This window comes from Phyllostomus hastatus, unplaced genomic scaffold (genome assembly GCF_019186645.2).
Source record: "Phyllostomus hastatus isolate PE091 unplaced genomic scaffold, TTU_PhHast_1.1 phas_contig_40, whole genome shotgun sequence".
Taxonomy (NCBI): domain Eukaryota; kingdom Metazoa; phylum Chordata; class Mammalia; order Chiroptera; family Phyllostomidae; genus Phyllostomus; species Phyllostomus hastatus.
The window spans coordinates 89,375,145-89,399,411 of NW_025333872.1; the positions used below are offsets into that span (position 1 = coordinate 89,375,145).

A 24,267-nucleotide genomic window follows, 5' to 3' on the forward strand; every position below is an offset into this window, starting at 1 on the left:
TCAGCAGTTGACCTACAAAAAGAGTGTGCCAAAATCGTGAGAATACACCGACTCTTTCTACCTTGTGTCTTTATATAGAACACATCTGAAGTTTCGGTGGAAAAGAATTTAGGGCTGCCTGAAATTGTCTGAATGTTTAACATAGGGTCTAACTAATTCACGAATATCCAAGCTTGGATATTCGAGGCGGGATATTGTCTGTGTGTTGGAATGTGGCACAGTCTGATCGAAAAGTGTAGCTTTTACCATTAAAAAAAACCAAACAGACTTTATGCTCAAGTATTTAGGCTTTTTCAAGTTGCCTTGATTAGATGTTGAAGACACAAAGTTTGCCTGGTAACAGCCCTCCTTGCAGAGTTCCAGGGAACAGGACACCTGAGAGTGCCAGTCCTCAGACTGGCAAACAGATGTGTGTGTCAAACAGATGGCGAAAATATTTTAGCATACTGCAGGTGCTAAAAAGGAGTGGCGTTTTGCACCTCATCAACTTTTAAACAAACATAAGGATACAGAACACTGTTAAAAAGGGCAGTAGAATTTAATATCTGTGCAGCTATTTCCTTCAAGTAATATTAAAAGCTGAGATACAGAGCTAAATCGGTGCCAGGAGTGAAGTAATGGTTTAGATAAAAAAAAATGCTGCTGACTCTTGTGCATTAATTCATCCCAGCAACTCTTAAACCCTCCTTGGGTCCCTCGGCAGAGACTGGCTGACCACTAGCAGACCAGCTGCAGGGAGGGCTCCCCGCCTTTAAAGTGAAACACGTGACTCGGAGTCCCCTAGCGGCAGCGGGGGCGGGGCCAGGCTCCAGCCCGCGGGCGGAGGGTGGGTCTTCCTATAATTAGCGGGGGAAAGGCGACCTCGGCCACTTTGTGCTGCGGCTCCCCCGGCACCTTGGGTTCTCCCTCCTGCTCAGGGTGGCTTGGCGCTTAGTTCTTCCTCCGCCCAGCGAGACAGCGCGGGGTGGGCAAGAGCCCGGCCGCTCCAGCCAGCCGTCAGAGGAGAGTCAGGACCGGCTGCGCTTCTCACCTGGAGGAGCTGGTAACTATGCTGGGGATCATCACAATCACAGGTAAGGGAGAGCCAGGTCTGCGGTGTTCCCCCGAGGCCGTGACAGGTGGAGTAAACGCAGCCTCCCCTCTAACCTGCCTTTGGGTGGGGACCTCGAGGTCAGTGGCGGGACACACTGTTGGACGTGTAATTCTCTCAGTGTGCTGGCTTTTGATCAGACGAGCCTTTTCTCTCAGTGTGCTGGCTTTTGATCAGAAGAGCCTTTTCTCGGTGGCTCAGCAAGGACCAGACAGACCTAAGGTTTTCATTTTGTCAGTGCAGAAATCTTCATGCTGTGCCTAGAGGGGGCCTTTAATGTATTTTGTTAGGGACTGTCCCCTTTCCCCTCGTGGAGTGGGACCACTGCACCAGCTGAATCGGTTCACGTTAGGTTGGGGGGAATTTCAAAATAGGTTGCGACAGCCTAATCACTTGCTGTCATAAAATACTGAATTCCTGTATTTGAGAAATTTCAGCGTTTGCATGCTTGTTAGGCACTTTCAAGGAAGGGTTCGCTTGGTGATTTAGGGGACCAAAATGCCTGCACTGGTTTGAGTGGTGGTTTTAGTGAAGCCCTAGTCACTGTAAAATTGGTGACTAGCAGCTAAGGGCACATTTAGGCAATGGCGTAGTAAAAATGTATGTTTTTTAAGCTTGCTCTCTCGAAGTCTGGCTGAGTACGAGTTATATTATTTAATACATACCTCCAGCATATAAATCACATATATCAGACTTGCAGAGTGTGCTTATAGCAAGCACCTCTGACTTGGTTTTTATCATTTCAAGACTCCTTGGGAACCTGCCTGTTTTCCTTCTCTCTTGCATTTCCTGCCACCAAGAAAATGAAACCCCATTTGGTAGTTTATAAGACCAACTTTTCTCTAAATATTTGAGATCATTGCTCACCAAATCTACATGTTTTCTTTAAAGTGGAGTATAGAAGAATTTCTAGGACTTAATTTTTTTCTCAATGTAATTGTTCCTGAAAAGCCTTGTCCTCTTACAGAATATTAAATGAATGTGAAAGTTTAGCCAAACTCAAAATGTCTCTCACTTCCTATAGATTAGCTTGTTTACTTTGAGATCTTCTTAAAATTCCTTCCCCAAATTAACTGGAGTAGACTTTCTGTCCTTTACCTCGCATGAACATTTACATGGTACCTAGAAATTATTATTAAATAGACTATACAAAATGTAAAAATCAAAGAACAAAACTCTCCATTTTTTTGCAGATCACTGCTTTTTCTGTGCAGGAAACATATTTAACGCCCAGCCCAAAGAGGGTCTGCCTGGGAATATGGTTTATGGGTTTCACAGCTGGGGATGGGGTTTCTCTGATCAAAAGTTTTTTCTGGGTGCTTTTTGTGTATACAGCCTGGCCTTTATTATATTCGCTGTTTGATTAATTTGTCATATGCTGAGTTTGTCAGGGGAAAGGAAGGTGGTCCTTTTTAGCACCAATTGGGAGTTGAACTTAGGGAACTTGAGAGGGCTTTTGGAAATTGGTTCGGTTAACCCAAGTGGAATGATAAGTTATCAGAAGCGGTGGGAAGGGCTTTCTAATTTTTAAGGCAACTTCAAGGCATTGGGTCTGTAGCTTTCTGAGTTTCACTTACGTCACAAGGGAGAATGTGACAAAATGTAGTACTTTTTCCCGGTAATAAGAAAGTTCACCGAAGAAAATCTTCAAAAATTATAACAGCACATAAACATTTCATAGTGGAAAGGGAAACAATGACAAGAGTCATTGTTTTCTGCAGCTTTTCCTGATGAGGAAGCTTTACAGCCAGTTGTCTTTAAATAGTTGGTCAGAGACTTTAGTAATTGGCATTAAGGAGTAAGTAGATAATCAGATTACTCACCTAAACGTGAGGTGTTTTAGTCCTAATCCTCTGCAGTACTACGTTATGTAAGGAGCATTTAAGTTTCACAATTAATAGGAAGGGAACAGGATGATAACGTTTTTTGTAGAATTACTTAGGAATGAGCTTTCATTTCTGAAAGTTGGGAAAAACTGTCCCCGATGGAACTGACCCCCCCGCCCCCCCCCCCCCCCACTGAAATGGATGCCACAGGACATGAATTTTGAAATGATTGATGATTCGTGTTACATACTATCGCCTTTCTTGAAGTCTGTCACTCACATCACATTAGCAATAGCTTACTTAGTTTAAAAACTAGAAAAGTGATTGATATGACGATGATCAAAGAGGTGACCTTTCCCCCACCCGCTTACCAATGGTGTGTCAGCAAAAAACAACAAGAAGACTTTCTGAATTAGGGAACTCACTCACTCCCAGGGAGCTAACTGCAGAGCACCATGAGGAATTGGGTAACATTCTTCTTTAAATGTAAAGTAAACTGGGGAGGAAAGAATCCTTCAGCATTCATGCAAGTTCTAGATTATTTAAAATGCGTTTGTCTATGCAAGCTGTTTTGCAAGATGAAATAAACCTACCCTTCACGCGGCTGCCTTTTTCTGCCATGACGGTGTAGATTAGTTGTCAAGAAACGTGTGGGACATGAACTTCATCCAGTCATGCCTGCCCATGCCCGCTGTGTGGCCATAATCATTATTCCTCACAACAACCCTGCAAGAAGTGGTGGTTTCCCTCCCCCTTCATCCTGAAAACGAAGTTTCTCCTGCGGCCCACAGCTGCAGAGGAGCGTAGATGTAGAAAACCTCGCTACAGGACCCCTTTCTCACTGTGTGTGAGGTGTCTGAACGCCACCGAGCGTCACAGGAGGCCAGGTGAGGCCCTGTGTGCTCCCGGAGTGAGCTTTGCTTATCTGAGCTTTAATCCCAGTTAAGCCTCTCCCCTTGGAGGTTTTGTGGTTAACGAGCCTCAGAACCAGGGGAGCTGGGTGTGTAGGATATGCGGGATGGATTTAGAATGCAGAGAATTCCTGGAGACATTCCAGGACAATGCTGCAACTCGTAGGGGAAAGTTAACCAGTTCCAGATGTCACTGCAAGCCAGCCCTGTGGATGTGCTTGGGGATGGGAGAGCGCTGGGATTGAGTGTACTATTTAGCATACTACACTTAACAGTTAAATGAGTGAGATAATACATGTTTTACAAAACAAAGACTATTAAATGAGTGAATGCCTCTTGTCTGTACGTTATTTTAAAATAATGTCTTGCTTCTAAACGGTGTTTTCAACATGCTGACACGTGCGGGCACATTAGAGTCTTCTCCCAGAAAAAGGAAGTCAAGGTATGTGGGTTCAGTGAAGATGTTCACTTAAGAAGCAACCCTTTAAATAAATAAATAAATAATTTTTAAAAAAGATTTTATTTATTTATTTTTAGAGAGGGAAGGGAGAGAGGAGGGGGGGGGAGAGAGAGAGAGATCAATGTGTGGTTGCTGGGGGCCATGGCCTGCAACCCAGGCATGTGCCCTGACTGGGAATCGAACCTGCGATGCCTGGTTCGCAACCCGCGCTCAATCCACTGAGCTATGCCAGCCAGGGCAATAAATAATTTCTTTTTTAATTAAAAAAGTTTTGCCTTGGCTGGTGTGGCTCAGTGGATTGAGTGCCAGCCTGCGAACCAAAGGGTTGCTGGTTCGATTCCCAGTCAGGGCACGTGCCTGGGTTGTGAGCCAGGTCCCCCAGTGGGGGGTGTGCAAGAGGCAACCACACATTGACGTTTCTCTCCCTCTTGCTCCCTCCTTTCCCCTCTCTCTAAAAATAAATAATACGATGTTGCCACTGATGGCTGATGTGGAAAAACATGTTGCACACACCATGTACCAGGCAGGACTGTGTTGGGCGTGGTGCCCATGAGTGTGCACTGTTGCGAGGACTGTAGTATTCTATTTCTCACCCTTTTAAGTGACCGTGGGGTGGGAAGAGGACCAGGGGCTGACAGGGACAGTGTGAACGAAGATGGAATGACAGTATCCGCCAGCTCTGCCTCTTGGAGGCTTTTCCACTTGACACACTGACCGATTCCCCCACCCAAACTTGCTGGCATCTTCCATGCCTGGTGAGAATGCCGAGTTTCCAGCCAAACCACAGCGTTGCGAATGAGCACCAGGTTGGCACTCAGGGGCATCTGAGAGACCTGCTTGATGCAGAGCAAAATGGCCGGGTAATTCAAAGTCCCGAATGAGTAATAATCATATGTTGTGTCAGAAAGGCCCACTCTGAAAACAATAACAACAACAACAACAACAACAGTTGTTTCTGTAGGACTTTAGGGTGCCGAGAAAGTGCACCCCTAAATCAGCGATGCATAGAATCAAGCTTTGTGACTCTCTTCCTCCTGTTGAACCCAGCAAATCTAAGGCACATAACAATTCTGTAGGGAGCCAGTGTGTCAAATGAGAACAGAGAGGGTTCGAAGTGGTGTAAAAGTACATTTATTAATAGAACGTTTGTAGGTGCGGTTATGAATGTGTTCTACTGGGCAGGGGACCGCTGGCCTGTCTTTCCCAGGAAGTACTGTAATTCCCGGCTTCGTGTCCCTCACCTGCTACTGCCTGGACTCCTGGTAGCCAAACCCGTTGGCTTGGTTTTCTCCTACCTGTGCCCCTACCTGTTCTTTTTCACTCCATGTGCTCACCCAGCTATGCTCTGTAACTCCCTCAGAACCAGCGTGCACACAGCACATGAAAATACCTTAAAGAAAGACCCCTGACTGAGAACCACAGACTAAGAACATGGGTGGGACAGACAGGGGTTGCAGGGAGGCCTCTGTCCTCAGCCAGCGCCTGGGAAATGGGGGCTGACTTGGGTGTGTCCGTGGGGTGTGGAAGTGAGGAGGGAGTTTTAACACAGAAAAGAGGGCTGCAGCCACAGCTGACCGGCACTCGGTGCAAAACGGGCTACAGATCTAGATCTTTAGAGGGTGCGAAGAGAGACGAGAGCAGTGTCTGTGCTGTTCTTTTCCCCTTGAAATGTTTATATTGGAAGACACCGACGTAAAGATACGTGCACTATGGCATTCGACTTGGAGAATTTAAAAGGACACCTGAACTTGAAGTCTTGGTGGATCTCCGCAGAGTCTGCTTGTCCTGAAGGTCTGGGAGGGTTGTGAGCTTCCTGTGGGGAGAGCCAAAAGCTGTTCGCTGCTGCCCCCTTCTGTTTGGGATCATTCAAGGGTCTGGACGAGGATTTTATACCCGTGAATGTTTCGGACACAGGGTGACAGTGAGAATTGGACTGATGCAGATTGTTTAACAGTAAGGGGTTGTAAAAATAAATTATGCAACCATTATATCAGGTTCTAAGTCTGTTGAAAAACTAAGAAGGATATTCAAATATGAATAGTGATTATCTCTGGACATTGTCTTTATGGATGTTACTCTCTTTTTCTGTATTTTTTGTTTCCCCCACCCTCTCACGGAGGCCCGCTCTCTGGGAGCTCACCTCCCGCAACTCAGGGAGCACCCTGTTGGGGTCGCTGTTGGCCCCTGTCTTGGGCCTTCCCAAGGGACACGTGGTGGAGTGATGAAATGCACTCAGTTCATAGCCCCACCTATGAGCTTCCCTCCACCCTCCCTTTTTCTGTATTTTAAAATCTCCTATAATTTACATAGGTAATTTTTTGGAATTGGTAAAAAGATTTTAAAACCCTGGCTGGCATAGCTCAGTGGATTGAGCGGGGGTTGTGAACCAAAGTGTCGCAGGTTCAATTCCCAGCCGGGATACATGCCTGGGTTGCAGGCCACAGCCCCTAGCAACCGCACATTGAAGTTTCTCTCTCTCTCTCTCTTTCTCCCTCCCTTCCCTCTCTAAAAATAAATAAATAAAATCTTTAAAAAAAGATTTTAAAAGAAATAGTTCTGTTCTCAAGAAAACAATGAAGGTAAAAAAAGAACAAGTGTACTTTTTGTTTCATTATTATTATAGATGACCGACTGGTAGTTCATCCTCCTAACAAGTCTTTCTAGGATGTACCTGAGGTGACCTTACAGGTGAGGACACGAAGAACAGAAAGTTCAAGAAATTTGGTCCAAGGGCTCTGTCCTGATAAGGGGGTGTGGCTGAAACCGAAACACCAGTCTGTCTCCAGAACACCTGCCCTTTAACCTTTCCCCCTCTGTCTGAATTCTGTCTTTCTTGGGGGCTGGTGGGTAAGGGGAGAGTAGTTTTTTTGATTACTCAGCCCATTGACAACATTTACTCCATGCTCTACAACGTGAGGCGAAGGTCCAGTGACCTCTGAAACTGGGCAGGGCAAATCATCACCCTCTCCGTTTTTGTTTTCTGTATTTTTATTATCTATACTTGTTTACCCTTCTGAGCGATTTTTTAAAAAACAGTAACTTCAAACTTACGGAAAGTTGCAGGCATAAAAACAGTCCAGGAAACATCCAGATGCAGCTGTCAGAAACAGTTACCTCATTTGCTTCATCCTTTACTCTCTACGCTGGAAAAGAAAACAAAGACCAGAACCAGCATGAGACAAAATTTTCTGAACCATGGGAGGCGAGGCGTATACATCGTGCTCCTCGACTCCCCAGTTCTTTACGTGTATTTCCTAAGAACAGAGATATTCCCACAATGCAGCTATCCATGTTATACATTTATATCACAATACTTCAAAATAACCTACTATCCTAATTTCCGTTTTACCAGTTAATCTAATAATGCCTTTTTTAACATTCACCCTTGCACTACGAGATCCATCCTTTGGTCAGGGATGATATGTTATATCCTTTAGCATCTTTTAATCTGGAACATTTCCATAGCATTTATCTTTTAAAATATCAACTGTTCAAAGCATATAGTATTCTCCCCATTCCCATGCATTCCTTATACGGTCTTTGTTTTCTCCTGGTTCAATTCTGATTATGTGTTCTCAGCCACGGGTCTGTCCTTTTCAGGGTGTGTGGCACCCAATGTCTGTCTGTCTGTCACAGGTGGATGTTGAATTCTTGTTTTGTTTTGTTTTTTTTCATCTGCTATATAAGTAGGTTTCCTCCACCCTTTCTGCTGTGAAGCATGTAGATATCTTGTCCCTACCTTCTGCCTTATTCCCATTTAGTCCCCATTGATTGTGGCTTTACCCGGTCTCCACCATGATGGTCGCAGAAACGATGGTCAGGTGACCTTTCCAATCTGTGAGCGGGTGGGCAGGATGTATGTCCTGTCTTCCTTTCCTTTCCTTTTTCCTTTTCCCTTTCCTTTCCCTTTTTTCCTTTCCTCTTTCCTTTCCTTTTTATTTTTAAAAAATATTTATTTATTTCTTTTTAGAGAGGGAAGGGGTGGGGGAGAGAGAGAGAGAGAGACAGACAGACATCAATGTGCGGTTGCTGGGGGCCGTGGCCTGCAACCCAGGCATGTACTCTGACTGGGAATCGAACCTGCGACACTTTGGTTCGCAGCCCCCGCTCAACCCACTGAGCTACGCCAGCCAGGGCTCCTTTCCTTTTTAAAAGCATGACTACAACCATGAAAAAAACCCAGCGCTTTACACTGAAATGGAATTTAAGTTGCTATCACATTGGACAAATAGCAGTTTTCCCATTGAGGTGTGGGGGCTGACATGTCTAAGTACTTTTTCTTGTCATAAGCGGCATTTACAAATTATAAGAAGTTATCATGATTTATGGAAAATTCGAATTTTAACACTTTGAGAACTATTGAAGTCATTTTTATTTTAAAATGATGAACTTTGTATTTTGCTTTTCTGTCCATCTTTGGCTCTCTGGAGATGTCACACGCCGACCGTATGACACTGGTCATGTCATGTGGCCTTTAAAAAAAACATTTTATTTTTTAACTAGTCGTTAGGTTCACAGCAAAAATGAGCAGAGAGGACAGAGAGTTCCTCTGTGTTCCCTGCCTCTCGCACGCCCCCACCAGAGTGGTATAGGGGTTCCAGCGGATGAACCCCCCCACTGACAGATAGATCAGCGTCACCCACAGTCCACGGCTTACCCCAGAGATCACTGTTGGTGTCGCTCATGTGGGTTTCACAGCCCCATACACAGTGGCTTTGCTTCCCCGAATAATCCCGTGTGCTCTGCCTATTCATCCTTCCTCCTTCCTCCCTCCTCCCCCCTCAACACTGATCTTTTCGCTGTCTCCATAATTTTTCCCTTTGCCCAGAATTTTGTGTACTTGGAATCAACTTGGCATGTAACCTTTTCAGATGGGCTCTTTTAACTTATATAATATACATTTTAAGGTTTCTCCATATCTTTACATGGCTTAATAGCTCTTTTCTCATCACTTAGTAATTATCCCATTAGCTGGATATACCATCATTTATCCATGCACCTAATGAAGGCCATCTTGGTTGCTTCCAAGTTTTTGCAGTTATAAATAAAGCTGCTGTAATCATCTGTGTGCATGTTTGTGTGGATATAAGTTTTCAACTCATGTAGGTAAATACCAAGAAGTATCATGGCTGTGTCTCGTGGTAAGAGTGTGTTTAGTTTTATAAGAATCTGCCAAACTGTCTTCTCAAACGACTGTGCCATTCTGCACTCCCCACAGATAACAATTTTTGAGTCAGTGTATCCCCTGTAAACCAGTTGGAGGGACCATTATAGCTCTGCCTTCAAGCTCTGAGACTGTACAACTACACATGATAACTTTGTAAAGGGAACATGCGTGAGGTCCCAGTTTTGTGCTAATTAATACTCACGAAATGAAAGCTCTTGCAACCTAACAAAAGCATGCGCAGGTTCCTGCTGTGCATTGCGGGTTTTGGCATCTACTACTGAATGTGAACTTACAGCTCTGAGAGGAGAGGGTTTGGGCACGTGCTCTGTCAATGCTCCCCTTAACGTAGCGCGGCTGAGAGAGAGAGGCAGTTCCGGAGCCCAGTGACAGTGAGGTTTAGCGGCAGTGTGGCGGTCCTTTAGGCAGGCCCGGCTGCCAGCCTCCAGTGTGCTTGGGTTTGAAGACGGACCCCACCTGGGGGGATGCACAGGGCCGCCTGGAGGCTTCGCCTTGCAAGCTTGCTTGGGATTGCGCCCTCTGTGACGTACCTTTTTGGTAACCCCTAGGGGGCGTTCCCACCAGCAGCGCAGCCCACTGGCAGCCACCAGTCTCCACCCAGCGATGGGGCTGCAGTGGGGAGAAGGTTGGGCCTCTGGGGCCTCTGTAGGGCGGCCCCTGCCCGGCAGCACACACCATGCCCTGGTGGAGTAACCTCTGCTGTGAGTAGTGCCCCCCCCCCGCCCCCCTATCGGCAATTCACCCCGGAGACCTTGCGAGCGCGGCAGCTTTGAGGGTCGCTGATGGTTGGTTAGTGTTGGAAGCAGAGGTAGACCATGCTACTAGTCTCAAAAAATTGCTAGACTTTAGCAAGGGCCAGAAAGGTGCTCTCACTAGAGAGCCTGGAGGTGAGCAAAATGGGTGATGTGGGACAAGATGGAGCCAGCATTGCTATTCCGGATGCAACGTAGGGTCAGTGCAGCCTATTAATGAGTAGAATCTAGGTTGAGGTTTCAGCGCGGCTTCCAAGATGAGCGGGTAGCCTCGTGATCGCACGTGGTTTGAGGCAGGATACCTGCCTGTAATGTGCATGTGTGTGCTCATAGCTGGCTTTTATGTCACAACCTAATAATGTAAGCCTTGGCTTCCAGTCTAGGTAGTTTAGAAGGCTACCCTCTGTGCCCTGCAAGCATTAAAGATGTGCGACAGCTTCCTGATGTGATCAAAGCGGTATTTTAGGAAGCACAGTGTCTCTGTAAAGTCTGCACGGGTCCCGCGGGTACAGAAGGCAAGCGGAGCTGAAATCTGGGCCGAGTTCGGTTTGTCCCGTCTTTGTGCGAAGCGCGGTGGCGCCGGCTGGGTCCGCGGGGCCCGTCTGGAAGATCGTTGTGCGAAGAGTAGCTCCTAGGATTACTTAAGTCAAGGGAGGCCACAGCCCAGTTGACAGGATTTAAAAATTTTCTGTGATCCTATATACCATTAAAAAAAAATGTACTCAGCCCATATATCACTGTATAAAGAGAAGATCTGAATCTTGCTAAGCTGTACGGCACTCTCAGTAGCTATTCTGTTCTGCCCATTGCTAGCTGGTCATCTTTGTTTCCCCAGTTTTGACTGTAAACGTTGCAGTCATCCCAGAAGGTAAGAAAAAGTGTTGCGAATTGAAACACAGACTCAGGTACCTGGAAGGAAGGAGGAGGGGCTGGAGGTAGGGGTGGGGGGATGGTGTGATTAGTACCTGTTTCCTCCCACTTTGTTAGCCCAGTGTCCCTGCATCTTCTAATGAATTCTAGAAAGGTTAGTTAATGAGTGTTTTCACCTCATGCTTGCTGGCACGAAATTTATGTTTGTGTTCATTACTAGTGAAACTGCAGTAGAATGGAGCTTGTTTTGGGGGTTCCACTTCTTTCTCTGGTGTACTTCCAGTGATAATCATGCACCTTTTTAAAAAAAGCCACACCTCTTGCGTTGCATTAGAAGTGTTTGTGGGCGTTCTCTCATGAGTATTTTTATGATTTGGGGGAATTTGTAAGAAGTACTGCAGGCCATGGAAATGCATTTAAAGTAATCTTTAATTCTTGATGCAGTAGAATGACTATAAGGATCAAAAGGGAAGTTAGGTCTAAATTTATGGATTGGCATTTTTTTCATAAGGACATAATCCCTGCTGCTGTTTACTTTTTTTTAGTATCTTGATATGTGGATTTATTTTTTTTTAATTTAGTGCATTGTAACCCATCACTGTCAGTCACTATTACTTTTTGGGCGTCAGAGTCTGGCCAGCGGAGCCCCTTCAGGCTGGCCCCTGTGCCCTTTGGATAAGCCGCCCCCCCCCCCCCACCCCAGCTTTTGAGCATCTCTTCCCTGCTACGCTCATGTGTTCCCAGTGCCTTCCCTGACGCAGCCCAGAATTTCCCAAGGAGCTCCGGTGTCTTTTGGGGACATGTTAGAGATCAGACTAGTGACTACACCGAATGCCCCTCCTTTACGTTTGTCTAGATACACTTATTTGTGTCGTTATTTGCTTATTTCTCCAACCCTGTATTTTCTGCGAAGTGGAAGTGATGTCTAAAACTGGATGGACTCTAGATTATGGATGTGGTATGTGATGATGCCACTTCACATTGTAACATACGCTGTCTGGTTGGCCTGCCCCTGGTGATGCTGTGGCTACTTATATGTAACTAATTTTTAATAGTTGATATTGTCAACTTTACCGGGAACAGAAAGAGCACAGGAGTACCTTTGAACCTGAATTTTTCTTAAGGTCATCTGAAAGGAGTAGACACTGCCTAATCTGTCGACAGTGACAAATACTGGTAAGACCTGTACCTGGGCTGGTATTGCCTGACATTAAAGAAAGTAGTAATTGGTTGTGACTTTAAAATATTTAGTCTTCTTGCCCTGGCTGGCGTAGCTCAGTAGATTGAGTGCGGTCTGCGAACCAAAGCATCGCAGGTTCGATTCCCAGTCAGGGCACATGCCTGGGTTGCATGACAGGGCCCCCAGCAACTGCGCATTGATGTTTCTCTCTCTCTCTTTCTCCCTCCCTTCCCTCTCTAAAAATAAATAAAAAATAAAATATTTAGTCTTCTTGAATTGTAATAATTTTATTCTTTCTTCTCCCCCAACCCTTCTCTTGTTTCTGTTAATAGTTGGACAGAGAGACTCTGAAGATGTGAACGAAAGAGACCCAGATAAGGAGATGGCTGCCAACTCAGCCGTTGTTCAGGACATCGCAAAGGAAGGGCAGGAGGAAGTGCCCGAAATAATCGAGCAGATTCCTTCTTCAGAGAGCAATTTAGAAGAGCTAGCCCAGCCCGCCGAGTCCCAGACCAACGACGTTGGGTTTAAGAAGGTATTTAAGTTCGTTGGCTTTAAATTCACCGTGAAGAAGGACAAGAGCGAGAAGTCTGACACGGTCCAGCTGCTCACGGTCAGGAAAGAGGAAGGTGAAGGAGCGGGAGGATCGGATGGGGCTGGCGACCACCAGGAGCCCAAGCCGGAGCCTGGAGAAGCAACACCCAAAGAGAGCGAACTGAAACAGTCTGCAGAGAAGCCGGACGAGACCACGAAGCATGAGCAGAGCAGCACAGACACCTCTCTTCCAGCGGAGTCTGGTCCAGCGGCGGAGGAGGGCAGAGATGGGGAGGAAAAGCAAGAAAAGGAACCAGCCAAATCTCCAGAGTCTCCAACGAGCCCAGTGGCCAGCGAAACGGCATCACCCTTTAAGAAATTCTTCACTCAAGGTTGGGCTGGCTGGCGCAAAAAGACCAGTTTCAGGAAGCCGAAGGAGGAGGAGCTGGAAGCTTCGGAGAAGAAAAAGGAGCAAGAGCCAGAAAGAGCAGACGCGGGAGAACACGAAAAGATGGAAGAGACCTCTGAGAAGCTGGCTGCCTCTGCACAGCCGCAGCCACAGGGGACCACAGAGCGCGCTGGCGATGCCAGGCTATCGGCTGAATATGAAAAAGTGGAGCTGCCCTCCGAAGGTCAAGTGCAGGGATCTCCCGAGGAGAAACCCGCCCCGTTAGCAACCGAAGTATTTGATGAAAAAGTGGAGATTGTTGCAGAGGTGCACGTCAGCACTGCAGAGAAGGAAACGGAGGCGCCGAAAGCCGAGGCGGAAGAACTAGAAGAGCCCTCGCCGTCTGAAAAACCGGCTGAGACGAATGCTGAGCCTCAGGAAGCCGAACCCCCGGAAGAGCTGGCGAAGGCCCGAGAAGCGGGGGCCCCCGGAGGGGACCACACCCGGCCGCCCGAACCAGGTCCTGATGACAAACCGCCCGCGCACCCCGAAGGCGTCGTGAGTGAGGCCGAAATGCTGGCGTCGCAGGAGAGAGTGAAGGCGCAAGGAAGCCCCTTAAAGAAGCTTTTTACGAGCACTGGCTTGAAGAAGCTTTCTGGGAAGAAGCAGAAGGCGAAAAGAGGAGGAGGAGGAGGAGGAGACGAAGAGTCGGGGGAGCAGCCCGCGGCCGCAGCAGACTCCCCAGACAGCGCAGACGAGCAGAAGGGCGAGAGCTCCGCCTCGTCCCCCGACGAGCCCGAGGAGATCACGTGTCTCGAGAAGGGCATAGCGGACGCCCAGCAGGACGGGGACGTCGAGGAAGGAGCGACTTCCGACGGAGAGAAAAAGAGAGAGGGCGTGACCCCCTGGGCGTCTTTCAAAAAGATGGTGACACCCAAGAAACGAGTGAGGAGGCTGTCGGAAAGCGACAAGGAAGACGAACTGGAGAAGGTGAAGAGTGCCACCCTGTCTTCCACGGAGAGCGCGGCGTCCGAAACGCACGAGGAGGGGAAAGGACATGGGGAGGAGCCCAAGCCGGAGGAGCCGAAGCGCAGGGTGGACACTTCGGTGTCTTGGGAAGCTCTGATCTGCGTGGGGTCATCCAAGAAAAGGGCAAGAAAAGCGTCGTCTTCGGATGAGGAAGGGGCACCGAGACCAACGGCAGGAGAAAGCCAGAAACCGGACGACGGAGGGAGAGACAAAGAAGCAGGAGCAGACACGGTCCCCGCTGCTTCCCAGGAGCATGAGCAAGGGCAGGGGAGCTCCTCGCCTGAGCCAGCGGGAAGCCCCACGGAAGGGGAGGGCGTCTCCACCTGGGAGTCATTTAAAAGACTAGTCACCTCCAGGAAGAAATCGAAGTCGAAACTGGAAGAGAAAACGGACGACTCCGTAACCGGGGCGGGTCTAGAACATTCGGCCGCAGACGTTGAAACCGGGAAAGAGGAGTCTTGGGTTTCGATTAAGAAATTTATTCCTGGGCGAAGGAAGAAAAGGTCAGATGGGAAGCAAGACCAAGCCGCGGCTGAAGACACAGGCCCGCCGGAAGTCCACGAAGATGACGCCGACGTCCCAGCCGTGGTGCCTCTGTCCGAGTACGATGCCGTGGAAAGGGAGAAAATGGAAGCACAGGGCGCCCAGAGGACTGAGGAGAGGCCTGAGGAAAGGGGAGCGGTGCACGTGTCGGAGGAGCTCAGCAAGAGTCTGGTGTGCACAGTCGCTGTGGCTGTGGTGGATGGGGCGAGGGCCGTTGCCGACATCGAAGAGAGGTCACCTTCCTGGATCTCTGCGTCGGTGGCCGGACCTCTCGAGCGATCAGAAGATGAAGACCAGCCACCGAGCGGAGAGGTGCTTGAGAGACAGGTCGCGGCGGAGGAAAGCCCCCTTGTCGCCAAAGCTCTGCCCGAGAGCCGGGATGCCAGCGACGACACGATCGTCAGTGAGATGGAACTAACTTCCGAAGCCGTGACAGCTGCGGAGACCACGGGGGCATTTTGTGCTGAAGAAGCAACGGAAGCGTCTGGTGCCGAAGAGACCACCGACATGGTGTCGGCGGTTTCCCAGTTAACCGACTCTCCGGACACCACAGAGGAAGCTACGCCAGTTCAGGAGGTGGAAGGGGGCGTGCCGGACACGGAAGACCAGGACAGGCGAACCCAAGAGGTCCTGCAGGCAGTTGCCCAGAAAGTTAGAGAAGAGTCGCAGCTGCCTGGCGCCACAGGACCGGAAGACACAGTTCAGACAACGTGGAAAGGAGAATCAGAAATACCAGAGGAGGTGGAAGGAGGAGAAGAGGAGTCTCAAGTGCCGGGTCTGAAGAAAGAGATGGACGTCGTGTTGAAAGGACACGTCGAAGAAACAGACACTGAGAATTTGACACAAGGGAAGGCAAATGCACAGGCCACTCCAGAATGCTTCAGAATAGTCCCTCAAGTCACAGAGGGTGTAGAGTCCAGTGAGCTTTTGACCACCTGCCAAGCTGAAACCTTGGTTGGGATAAAATCAGAGATTCCACTGGAACAGGCTGCTGCCCCCGACTCAGCTGGAACTCTCACAGACAGTGAGACCAACGGAAGCACCCCGGTAGCAGATGGTGAAGCTCTCCAAATCACACAGCAAGACAGAGTCGTGGACATCCACGCAAGTGGTGAGGTGGCCTCTGGCACGGGGTCACAGGTCACGGAAGCAGAGGCCGTTCCCGCGCTGAAAGAGACGCCTCCAGCACCCTCCGGTGTTCCATCCCAGGAAGAACGTAAGGAACGTTCACAACTGGAAGAGGTTCTAGAACACGTGGATAAAGAGGTATCCGTGGAAACTGTACCCATTCTTTCAAAGACAGTGGTGATTCAAGAGGCCGGCCAGTTGGCTGATGACGAAATCAAGGACATGCCATTTGTTGAAGGACTTGGAGTGTCTGCAGACACAGAAATAACAGCCAGTCAGAAAAAGGTCAGTGAGGTTGTCCTGCAAGGTGAAGTTACTGAAGAAGCTGAATTTCAAAAGAATGGTAGTATTGGACGCCAGAGTCACACTCAGTTTGTTCCAACCCCAGAGCGGGGAGAGGTGGTCGTTCAGGTAGAAAGGGAGGAAATGGAAGCCAAGCCAGCTCCAGAGAGTGAAGAGAAACTTGAGCCAAAACCAGTTGAAGTGCACAGTCAACAGCTGGTCCAGACAGTTCACGTAACTATCGTAGATGGGGAAAAGGAAGTTATCAGTTGTGAAGAAAGTTCTTTTTGGCTAGTTGAAAAGGAAGCAGTCTGCACAGAAATTCAAGTTCAAAGCTCTGAGACATCATTACCTCTAACAGTTGCAACAGTGGAGGAGAAGGTCTTAGGAGAAACTGTCAAGATTTTAGAAACCCCTGGAACCCTGGAGTCTGCGGAAGCACATTTGGAAGAGGGAGAAAAGTCCTCTGAAAAAGAAGACTTCACTGTTCAGCCAGGGGAAGATGCCGTGCCCACGGGGAAGGAGTCTCAGGCAGAATCAGTACCAGTGATGGTACCTGCTGCCCCTGAAAAAGGCATCAGCGCTGACCCGGAAGCAGATGAAACCACATCACGGAAAGGGAGGTCAGGTGAAGACCACGAGCAGGTTATCTGTCAGGAAGTCAGAGTGAGTGAAACCAAAGAGGAAGATTTAAAGGCTGAAAAGGAGATTTTGCAACTCACGACCGAGAGCCGTAAACTTGTACAAAACGTAATTCAAACAGCCGTTGACCGGTTAGCAAGTACAGAAGACATAGCCACCGATGGCCAGACACCGGCTCTGCTGATACAAGCGGACAGCCTGGAAGCTGAACCGAACATTGAAAAAGAAGAAAGGGAACCTCAGGTCTCCGCAGAGGGCGAGACACAAACTACCACAGCCAAAGAGGTGACCGCTGCGGAACAGACGTGCTCAGATGTTTCCAAAGATGTGAATGCGGCTTCCCAAGAGGTCATGACTCTTGAGGTCGAAGGTTCCTGTGTTAGCGATCAGCAGCTTGAAGAGGTAATTTTCTTAACCCAGGAAAAGAGAGAAGCCACTGGAACCAGGTCTGTGCGGGAAGATGGTGATCGAGTTGGCTTAGGAGAAAGAATAGAGAAGCCTCCGTCGGAATCGCAGGAAGATGAAAACGGTGATGCTGTCGGTCACCCCGAGAACCATACCTCAGCCCTGGAAGACACCGAGGCCTCGGGAGGCTTAACCAAAGAGTCCGCCGATGCAAATGGGCCAAAACTAAAAGAGAAGGAAGTAGAATTTCAGGACGGGAACGGGCAGAGCGAGTCAGAAAAAGAGATCGAAACACAAACCCAGGAGGAGACCCAGAAACCAGAGAGGCAGCCGGCAGCCCCAGAACTTACAGAATCCTAAAACGTCATGTAAGTAAGCTTCCTTTTCCTCTAAAATAATTTTTTTCTTCATCAATGCCATTTGATGGCAGATTTGTTGTAAGGGACGCAAGAGTTCAAATAATTATGATTTTATGCAGAGCTATCAACCAGACTAGATCTGGGCTCGTTTCTTTTTTTTTTTTTCCTCATTGAAATGTCATCCAATCATACAGGCTTTGTGAAAAGAATGATTTCACTTTGCCCCCAATGTGACTGCTTTCGAAGAAAACAAAGGCCCGCATGTGCACAAGTGTGCATTTGTGTGCATGTCTGGCCAAAGATCTAAGCAATACGCTGTGCTCAGTCAGCCCCATACTGACTAGTCAGCTGAATTTTTTAGGAAGAAAAGTGAATTTTTTTCAGCGGCGGTAACAAACAATAAAAAAAAATCCAGTATGCAGGTGATGAGCCTGACTCCGTGAACCGCAGGCATAGGTTGTGAGGTCGCGGAGCAGCTGTGGACCCTCACCTTCCTGCTTCCCTGTAGAAGGAAAGGGTGGTGTGGGGGTCTCCAGGGACCGCGGCTCACTGGAACGGCCACTCTGTGGTGAAGTCAATGAGGAGGGAGGAAAAGGGCATTTTACTCACTTTTGAATCTTTCCTGCCCCTCTAGTTACCCTCGTGTACTTGTGAGACCAGAACGAGGAGAACAAGTGGTGGAAGAAAGTGAACGCTGCTGCTAAGACCGCAGAGCAACCTCCAGACCTTGGACAATTGAAGAACAGGCCCATCGACTGGTCTTATTCCGAGGGAACCCCGACAATCCCGAGGCTTCATCGGGAGCTCCAGCCGGTTCACAGTTCCTCCTTTCAAGACCACCCTGTCGGCTGTCCCTTGATTCCACGTAATGTCTCTCATTTAAGGTCCTGTGTTCTAAACCTGGAACTGGAGTTGGAAATACCTAGTTCCACGTCTCAAACTGGAGTATCATTCTTTATGTATTTATATGTATGTTTTAAGTAATCCTCCTCCTGTATCTATTGTATATTTTTTTCTTAACGTTTAAGGAAACGTGTAGTTTCAGTGTAGTACATTTCTCTTGTATCACACAATACTGACGGGGCATGCGGCCACAGTGGAGCTTTGGGGAGCTTCTTTTACGACCTGTGAAAACAGCTTCCTAGAAATAACATTCCTGATCAGATACTACAGCTCTAACTATAAAATTCACTAAGGATTAGGTCCATGATTAGTATTACTCTGAGATTGGTCACTTTCCTACTATGCACAGTGCTAAAAATAAAAAGCTTTTTTTTTCTTTTTTTTTTTTTTTGGAAACATACAGAATGTTCCATTGTTACTGTGAAATTTTTCTTTCTGGCCCAGTGGAAGTTGCAAGTTTTTTTTTTTCAGTTGCACATTAAGTCTTTTCTCCTAATTGTTATGCTTGTTTTGGACAGATGAGTGTGCTTAATCCTGATGCAAAGCAGTGATCTGTTTTTCATACTGTTAAGGAAAGAATTGACTGTTTTTTTAAGTTTTTGATTCTACTCCTAGATGCTGGAACCCATTTACACACAGCATGAAGCAAGTCTGGCTCTTTACAACTGGTATTTTGATAGGTGCTGGATGGTGTCTGTGCCGTATCTGTGCCCACTCTTTTAAGACAATGTTGCATTATGTCCATTTCCAGAAATTGTGATCTGACAACTGATTTAAATAAAACATGTGCTTCACCTAGATTTGCTGGTTTTATTAGCTACTAGGAAGCCTGGGACAAAGGTTTACTGCATTCTGAAAGCAGTATGAGTTAGAAATCTCTCATGCAGCCTCTGTATGATGTTACCACTTCCTACCAGTTCGGGCCGATGTTCAGAGGAAGTCAGCAGATGGTTGTATGCCAGGAGGAACACGGGGCTTTTCAGAGGGACAGTGCTGTTACAATGCTACCACCTGGTGGTGTCTTCCTGGAAAGGTCAGTTTTCGGCGTTGGTGTTTGTTAATGACTAATGTTTCTAGAAAGAAATTTTAAGAAGGCTTAATAGTAAAAATGCCATGCCTGACAGGTGATCTATCTGGGGATTTTTTTTTTTAATGTTAAAGTGATTCGTGATTCTTGCTAATATATAAAAGGTTCCGTCAAAGCATTGCCACATAAAGAACAGTCACCTGTCTACCATAAAATTCCACTTTTTTCACATGTAAAACTGGCCTGGCAGATATATTTTTTTACAAAGTTTACTCAAACTCAGTCCTCCAGTCTGAGAACTTAATTTCAATGGCCGATTAGTGATTTTAAAGCATAACAGTCTAGATAGTCTAGAATAGTCTTACCAGAAAGAAAATTTGCTGTTAAAACCAGAGAGTAGTTTCTGTTATACCAACAAACCTGACTACCACAAGAATTGGCTATAGTAGAAAGACACCTCCTCACCATGCAGAGGACCTTGTGGTTGGAAAGCACTGAATTTGCTTTTAGGAGCTACTCTGGTGTATAATAGCCTTAATTATTAAACCTCAAAATCACCAAATTAAAAAAAAAGTCCTCTGATCTAAATAGCTTCTTTTGTGAACTTGAGACTTTCAAGAAAAAAGTGCTAGTGTCCATTTTTGAAGATGAGCCAAAAAGTATTGGAGATGACAGCAGTTTGTAAAGAGTTCGTGATAGCTGCCCTGTTGCCTTCCTCTCTGTTGCAGGAAGAAACTTTGTGCTATTTTGAACAGATTAAAAGGTTTTTGTAGATTGTGGTAAACAGATACTCTTTTTTCTTTTCTCTCTTTTTTTTTGGTTGTTTGTTTAATTTCCATCCTGCCACTTCATCCCGTTTGTTTGACACGTGGCCAACCAGGTCATCACCAAAGCTGGTCTTCTCTGCGACGGTGCCTCTTGCACTAATTAATATCTGGATGTGCCCTGGGTTACTTCTGTAATTCCTTCCGTACAAGCTCTGTACCTCTGTCCGTTAGCAACACTGTCTTACTAACAAGAGGAATGTTATGAACAGTAGCATGAAATACAGTTCTGTATTAAAAAATTCGGAAGCTACTGTTACTTCACAAAGTTCCTAATAATCATGTCAACTGCAGAAATTGGAGCAAGTGCCTAAATTTTGCTGTTTTTGGCATTACTGTGGAATCTTGTACAACAGAAAGCAATGCAAGACTTGTAACCTCTCGCCACTTCTTGTAATTCGAGGACTATAAAATGTTCCCCTTCAGGTTATTTTGCTAATGGTCCCCACAAGTTGCCTCTCTGTATACATGTACTTTGTTCCCGAAATTTCCTTTGATGTTTGGAGCTACAGATAGTCAAGGGCTGAAAATTTTAGCTTTCAGTGTAAGCTTCAAGCTTAGCAGTTTTCTTTTTCCTGAGACAACATTTGATTCCTAGTTCTGTTTGGAGGCAGATTTTCATTTATCTAAATAAAATGCAACCTAATCAAATACCATGGATTTTCTTTCTGTAATTTCACCCTAATTCAGTTTTGATTGCTTTTCTCTTTCCTGCTGTGATATTCGTCATCTATTTAACTTCTGCTTTTAGCTACTTAGTTTAACTTCTACTTTTAACTACTTAGCCATCCCTCTGTGACACTGTCCACAGGGCATCATGGGAGTTGGGGATGTACTTGGGGTATGTGTGAATTCACCGAAATCTCTATCTCCGGATTCTTAATGTTTTCGGGTCAGGGGCCCCTTGAATTGGAATCTTATTAAACCTGTGGTTGGCCTCCCAAACCCAAAGTGAACACAGTGTTGTTATGTGCTGTTTTTGGATAGTCACACAGACCTACTTGAAGTCCCCACCAACAACAGACCTTGAGTTAAACCCCTTACCCTACTCTACTGGAAGGGAAATGGAGCCCTGGCTGGTGTGGCTCAGTGGATTGAGCACTGGCCTGTGAACCAAAGGGTCACTGGTTCGATTCCCAGTCAGGGCACACGCCTGGGTTGTGGGCCAGGTTCCCAGTAGGGGGCGTGCGAGCAGCAACCAAATAGTGATGCTTCTCTCCCTCTCTTCCCCCTTCCCCTCTGTCTAAACATAAATAAATAAAATCTTAAAAAAGGGAAATGGATGTGATCCAAGGATTCCAAGTATCCAAAGAGTAGTAAGAGGCTGGAACTTGCACACAATGTGTCCAGTAACTTCAAGTTGACGGGACTTCATGTGCAGTGTGATTCTGGGAATGCATCTGCTGGACAGCCTTGCATAATTCCTTATCATCTCCAGCCTAGATCACTGGAATTAGAAAAATGATCTGGGGCCTACTTTTATTTATGAGACAGTTGAGATTTAGGTCACCTCCTCTGAAGTGGTAACACAGGTTTTGGCTAAGGTGGCCAGGACTTGGGGGTGGCATGGTGGTCAAGATAATTTTTTTTTTAATGCCACAGCTTAGAAATCAAATCTACCTCTTGGTATGGAAATATAACTGGCATCCTTACAGCTCTAATCTCATAAAACTTTGCAAACTTGCATTGCTTAATAACATTAAAAATTTTAACAGAAGAGTTGCGTCTGACCTCCTAAGACAGGTGTCAAACTCATTTTCACCAGGGGCCACATCGGCCTCACGGTTGCCTTCAAAGGGCCGAATGTAATTTCAACTCCTTAGCAGTTAGGGAGTAGTTACATTTATACAGTCCTAAAATTATTTCGGCCTGGAATGAGTTTGACACACCTGTCTTAAGAGAAGCTTCACTCGAACACTCCTATTTGGAGACCACGGTAGAGTACCAGTCCCTGATTCAATTAGGACCCAGTGTGCCACTTCCCTACAACAGGATATTGAGTACTAAAGCCTAGTTCTGACTCAACCCTGTGTTTTTCCTTATATTCTAATACAAACAATTTAGCTTTTAATTAATGAGCACGGAGGCAATACCATAAAGTAGGCTAATTGAAAAACCACATTGCGTTTGATCCTGTGAATCCCCATTAGCCTTAAGGGCTCCCCTAATTCCTGGAACAGTGAGGGTGGGGGGTTGCCTCAACACAACTAGGGCTTTTTAAAAAAGACTTTACAGAAAGGATTCCTCAGGGTTGGCCCCCGGGCTATTGCAAGAAATGGGATTGTTTCTAAGGGTCATTAAAATAGTTGATCTGGGAAGTGATGCTATCTAGTCAGGCTACTGATTCCCAAGGCAGTGTTGGGGGGGGGTGGTTCGTGAGGTTTTGGTTATCACAAAGGCTAGGTGGAATGGAGAGATCTGATCAGATCACTGGGGAGGAGTAGGAAGGGGCGGTAGTAGGAGGTTGCCCAGGGCAATGATAAATGGTCCGGGATGAGCTTGGCTGAGAAGTGGAATGCCTGCAGAGCGCATGGGATTGTGGGTGAGAAGATGTGAAATAAAAGAAGGGCTCGGGCTCTCGGGCTCTCTTCCTCACTGAGGATGCTGCGCGGGTAATCGGCTGCAGCTGCCTGCGCTTCCCAGCAGACGGTAATTTGGGTGTGTTTTGGCTGGGAGGAGAGACTCGGGGCGCAGCCTCGGATCAGGCTGGCCCGGCGGAACGTGGGAGGGTTATTCTTCGGGTGTTCTAGGAGGGGACAAGCTTTGTGGCAGATGCCTGCCATTCTTCCAACATTGTGTGGCTTTTGTATCTTATGTTTTAGTTTGTAAACTAACCCTATGGAAATAAGATAATGAAAAGCAGGGAAATTGCTAGGAGAACCCAGGAGTTAAAGATACTAGCCTTAATTGATAGGCTTCAGTGGCATGCCTGTGGAAAGCTCTTATTCCAAAGTGGTGTAACTTCTGCGTAAAGACTCTTATCAGCAGACCTCTGCCTCGTCTCTGGCATTATGCCAAAGGGTGGCGGCAGGCAGCAGGACCCCCATTTGCTGTTCGGTAACACAAGTTGTCACCGGAAATGAATGAGTGGAGGTTAGATACTTGTGACCCTGCAAGGCCCAGGACGGCCTTTTTTAAGAAAGGGTTTTCGATCTTAAATGCCAATGTAGCGAGAGAGAGATTTTCTTCCAGCTTTCGGAGAATTAAAGGCCGGAGGTGGGAGGAAACTAGCTAACGTGTTATCATATAATCCAGACAGGAGCTGATAAAGGCCTGGATTAAAGTAGCGGCAGTCTGTCTGCAGAGATGTGGGTGCGATCGAGAGACAGTGGGAGGCGTAATCCACAGGACACGAGACCTGATCATCTGTCCTGGGAACAGTGTGGGGTGAAGGCGGAAGTTTCTGGATTGCCGACCTAGATGTGGGGTCATGTCTGACATGGGTGGAGGTGGTGAGATAATATTAGTTTTGGAAACATTCCATCTGAGAGACAAGGTCTCTAAGGATAAATGCGGAATGGGCAGCTGGATAGGTGGGTCTGACAAATAGAGGAGTTCAGGACAGACAGACATCAGTGGCTCTTCTGTTCCGCCTCCGTCCTGGAGACGCCCAGGGAAAAAGAACCCGCGCCAGATCCTCACAACATTGCTTATAATCTCACGCACAGACTCTGGTGGTTAGGAAAGACAAGGCTTTCGAGTTCACTTACCCTGTCCCAGCAGTTTCATTGCAGAATGGGTAACCAGCCCTGGCTGGCGTGGCTGGTGTAGGTTGAACGTTGTTCTATGAACCAAAAGGTTGCTGGTTTGATTCCCAATCAGGGCACATGCCTGGGTTGTGGGCCAGCTCCCTGGTTGATTGATGTTTCCCTCCCTTTCTCCCTTCCCCTCTCTCTAGAAATGAATAAAAGCTTAAAGAAAAAATAGAG

The 24,267-nt window shown here is 47.0% G+C and overlaps 1 protein-coding gene across 2 annotated transcripts in view; it reads left to right on the plus strand.

Moving 5' to 3' along the window:
- AKAP12 (A-kinase anchoring protein 12) overlaps positions 1-20,989 on the plus strand; it is an 80,245-nt gene extending 59,256 nt beyond the window's left edge. Inside the window, exons 1-3 of one of the 2 annotated variants that reach the window (XM_045842836.1) lie at positions 911-1,073; positions 12,607-17,593; positions 18,219-20,989. In XM_045842836.1, coding sequence (XP_045698792.1) covers positions 1,049-1,073; positions 12,607-17,585 — 5,004 coding nt within the window. In that variant the 5' untranslated portion in view covers positions 911-1,048 and the 3' untranslated portion in view covers positions 17,586-17,593; positions 18,219-20,989. Of the gene's footprint in view, positions 1-910; positions 1,074-12,606; positions 17,594-18,218 lie in introns of those variants that run through there. The other variant, XM_045842835.1, reaches the window with a different exon arrangement.
- The last annotated feature ends 3,278 nt before the right edge of the window (positions 20,990-24,267 follow it).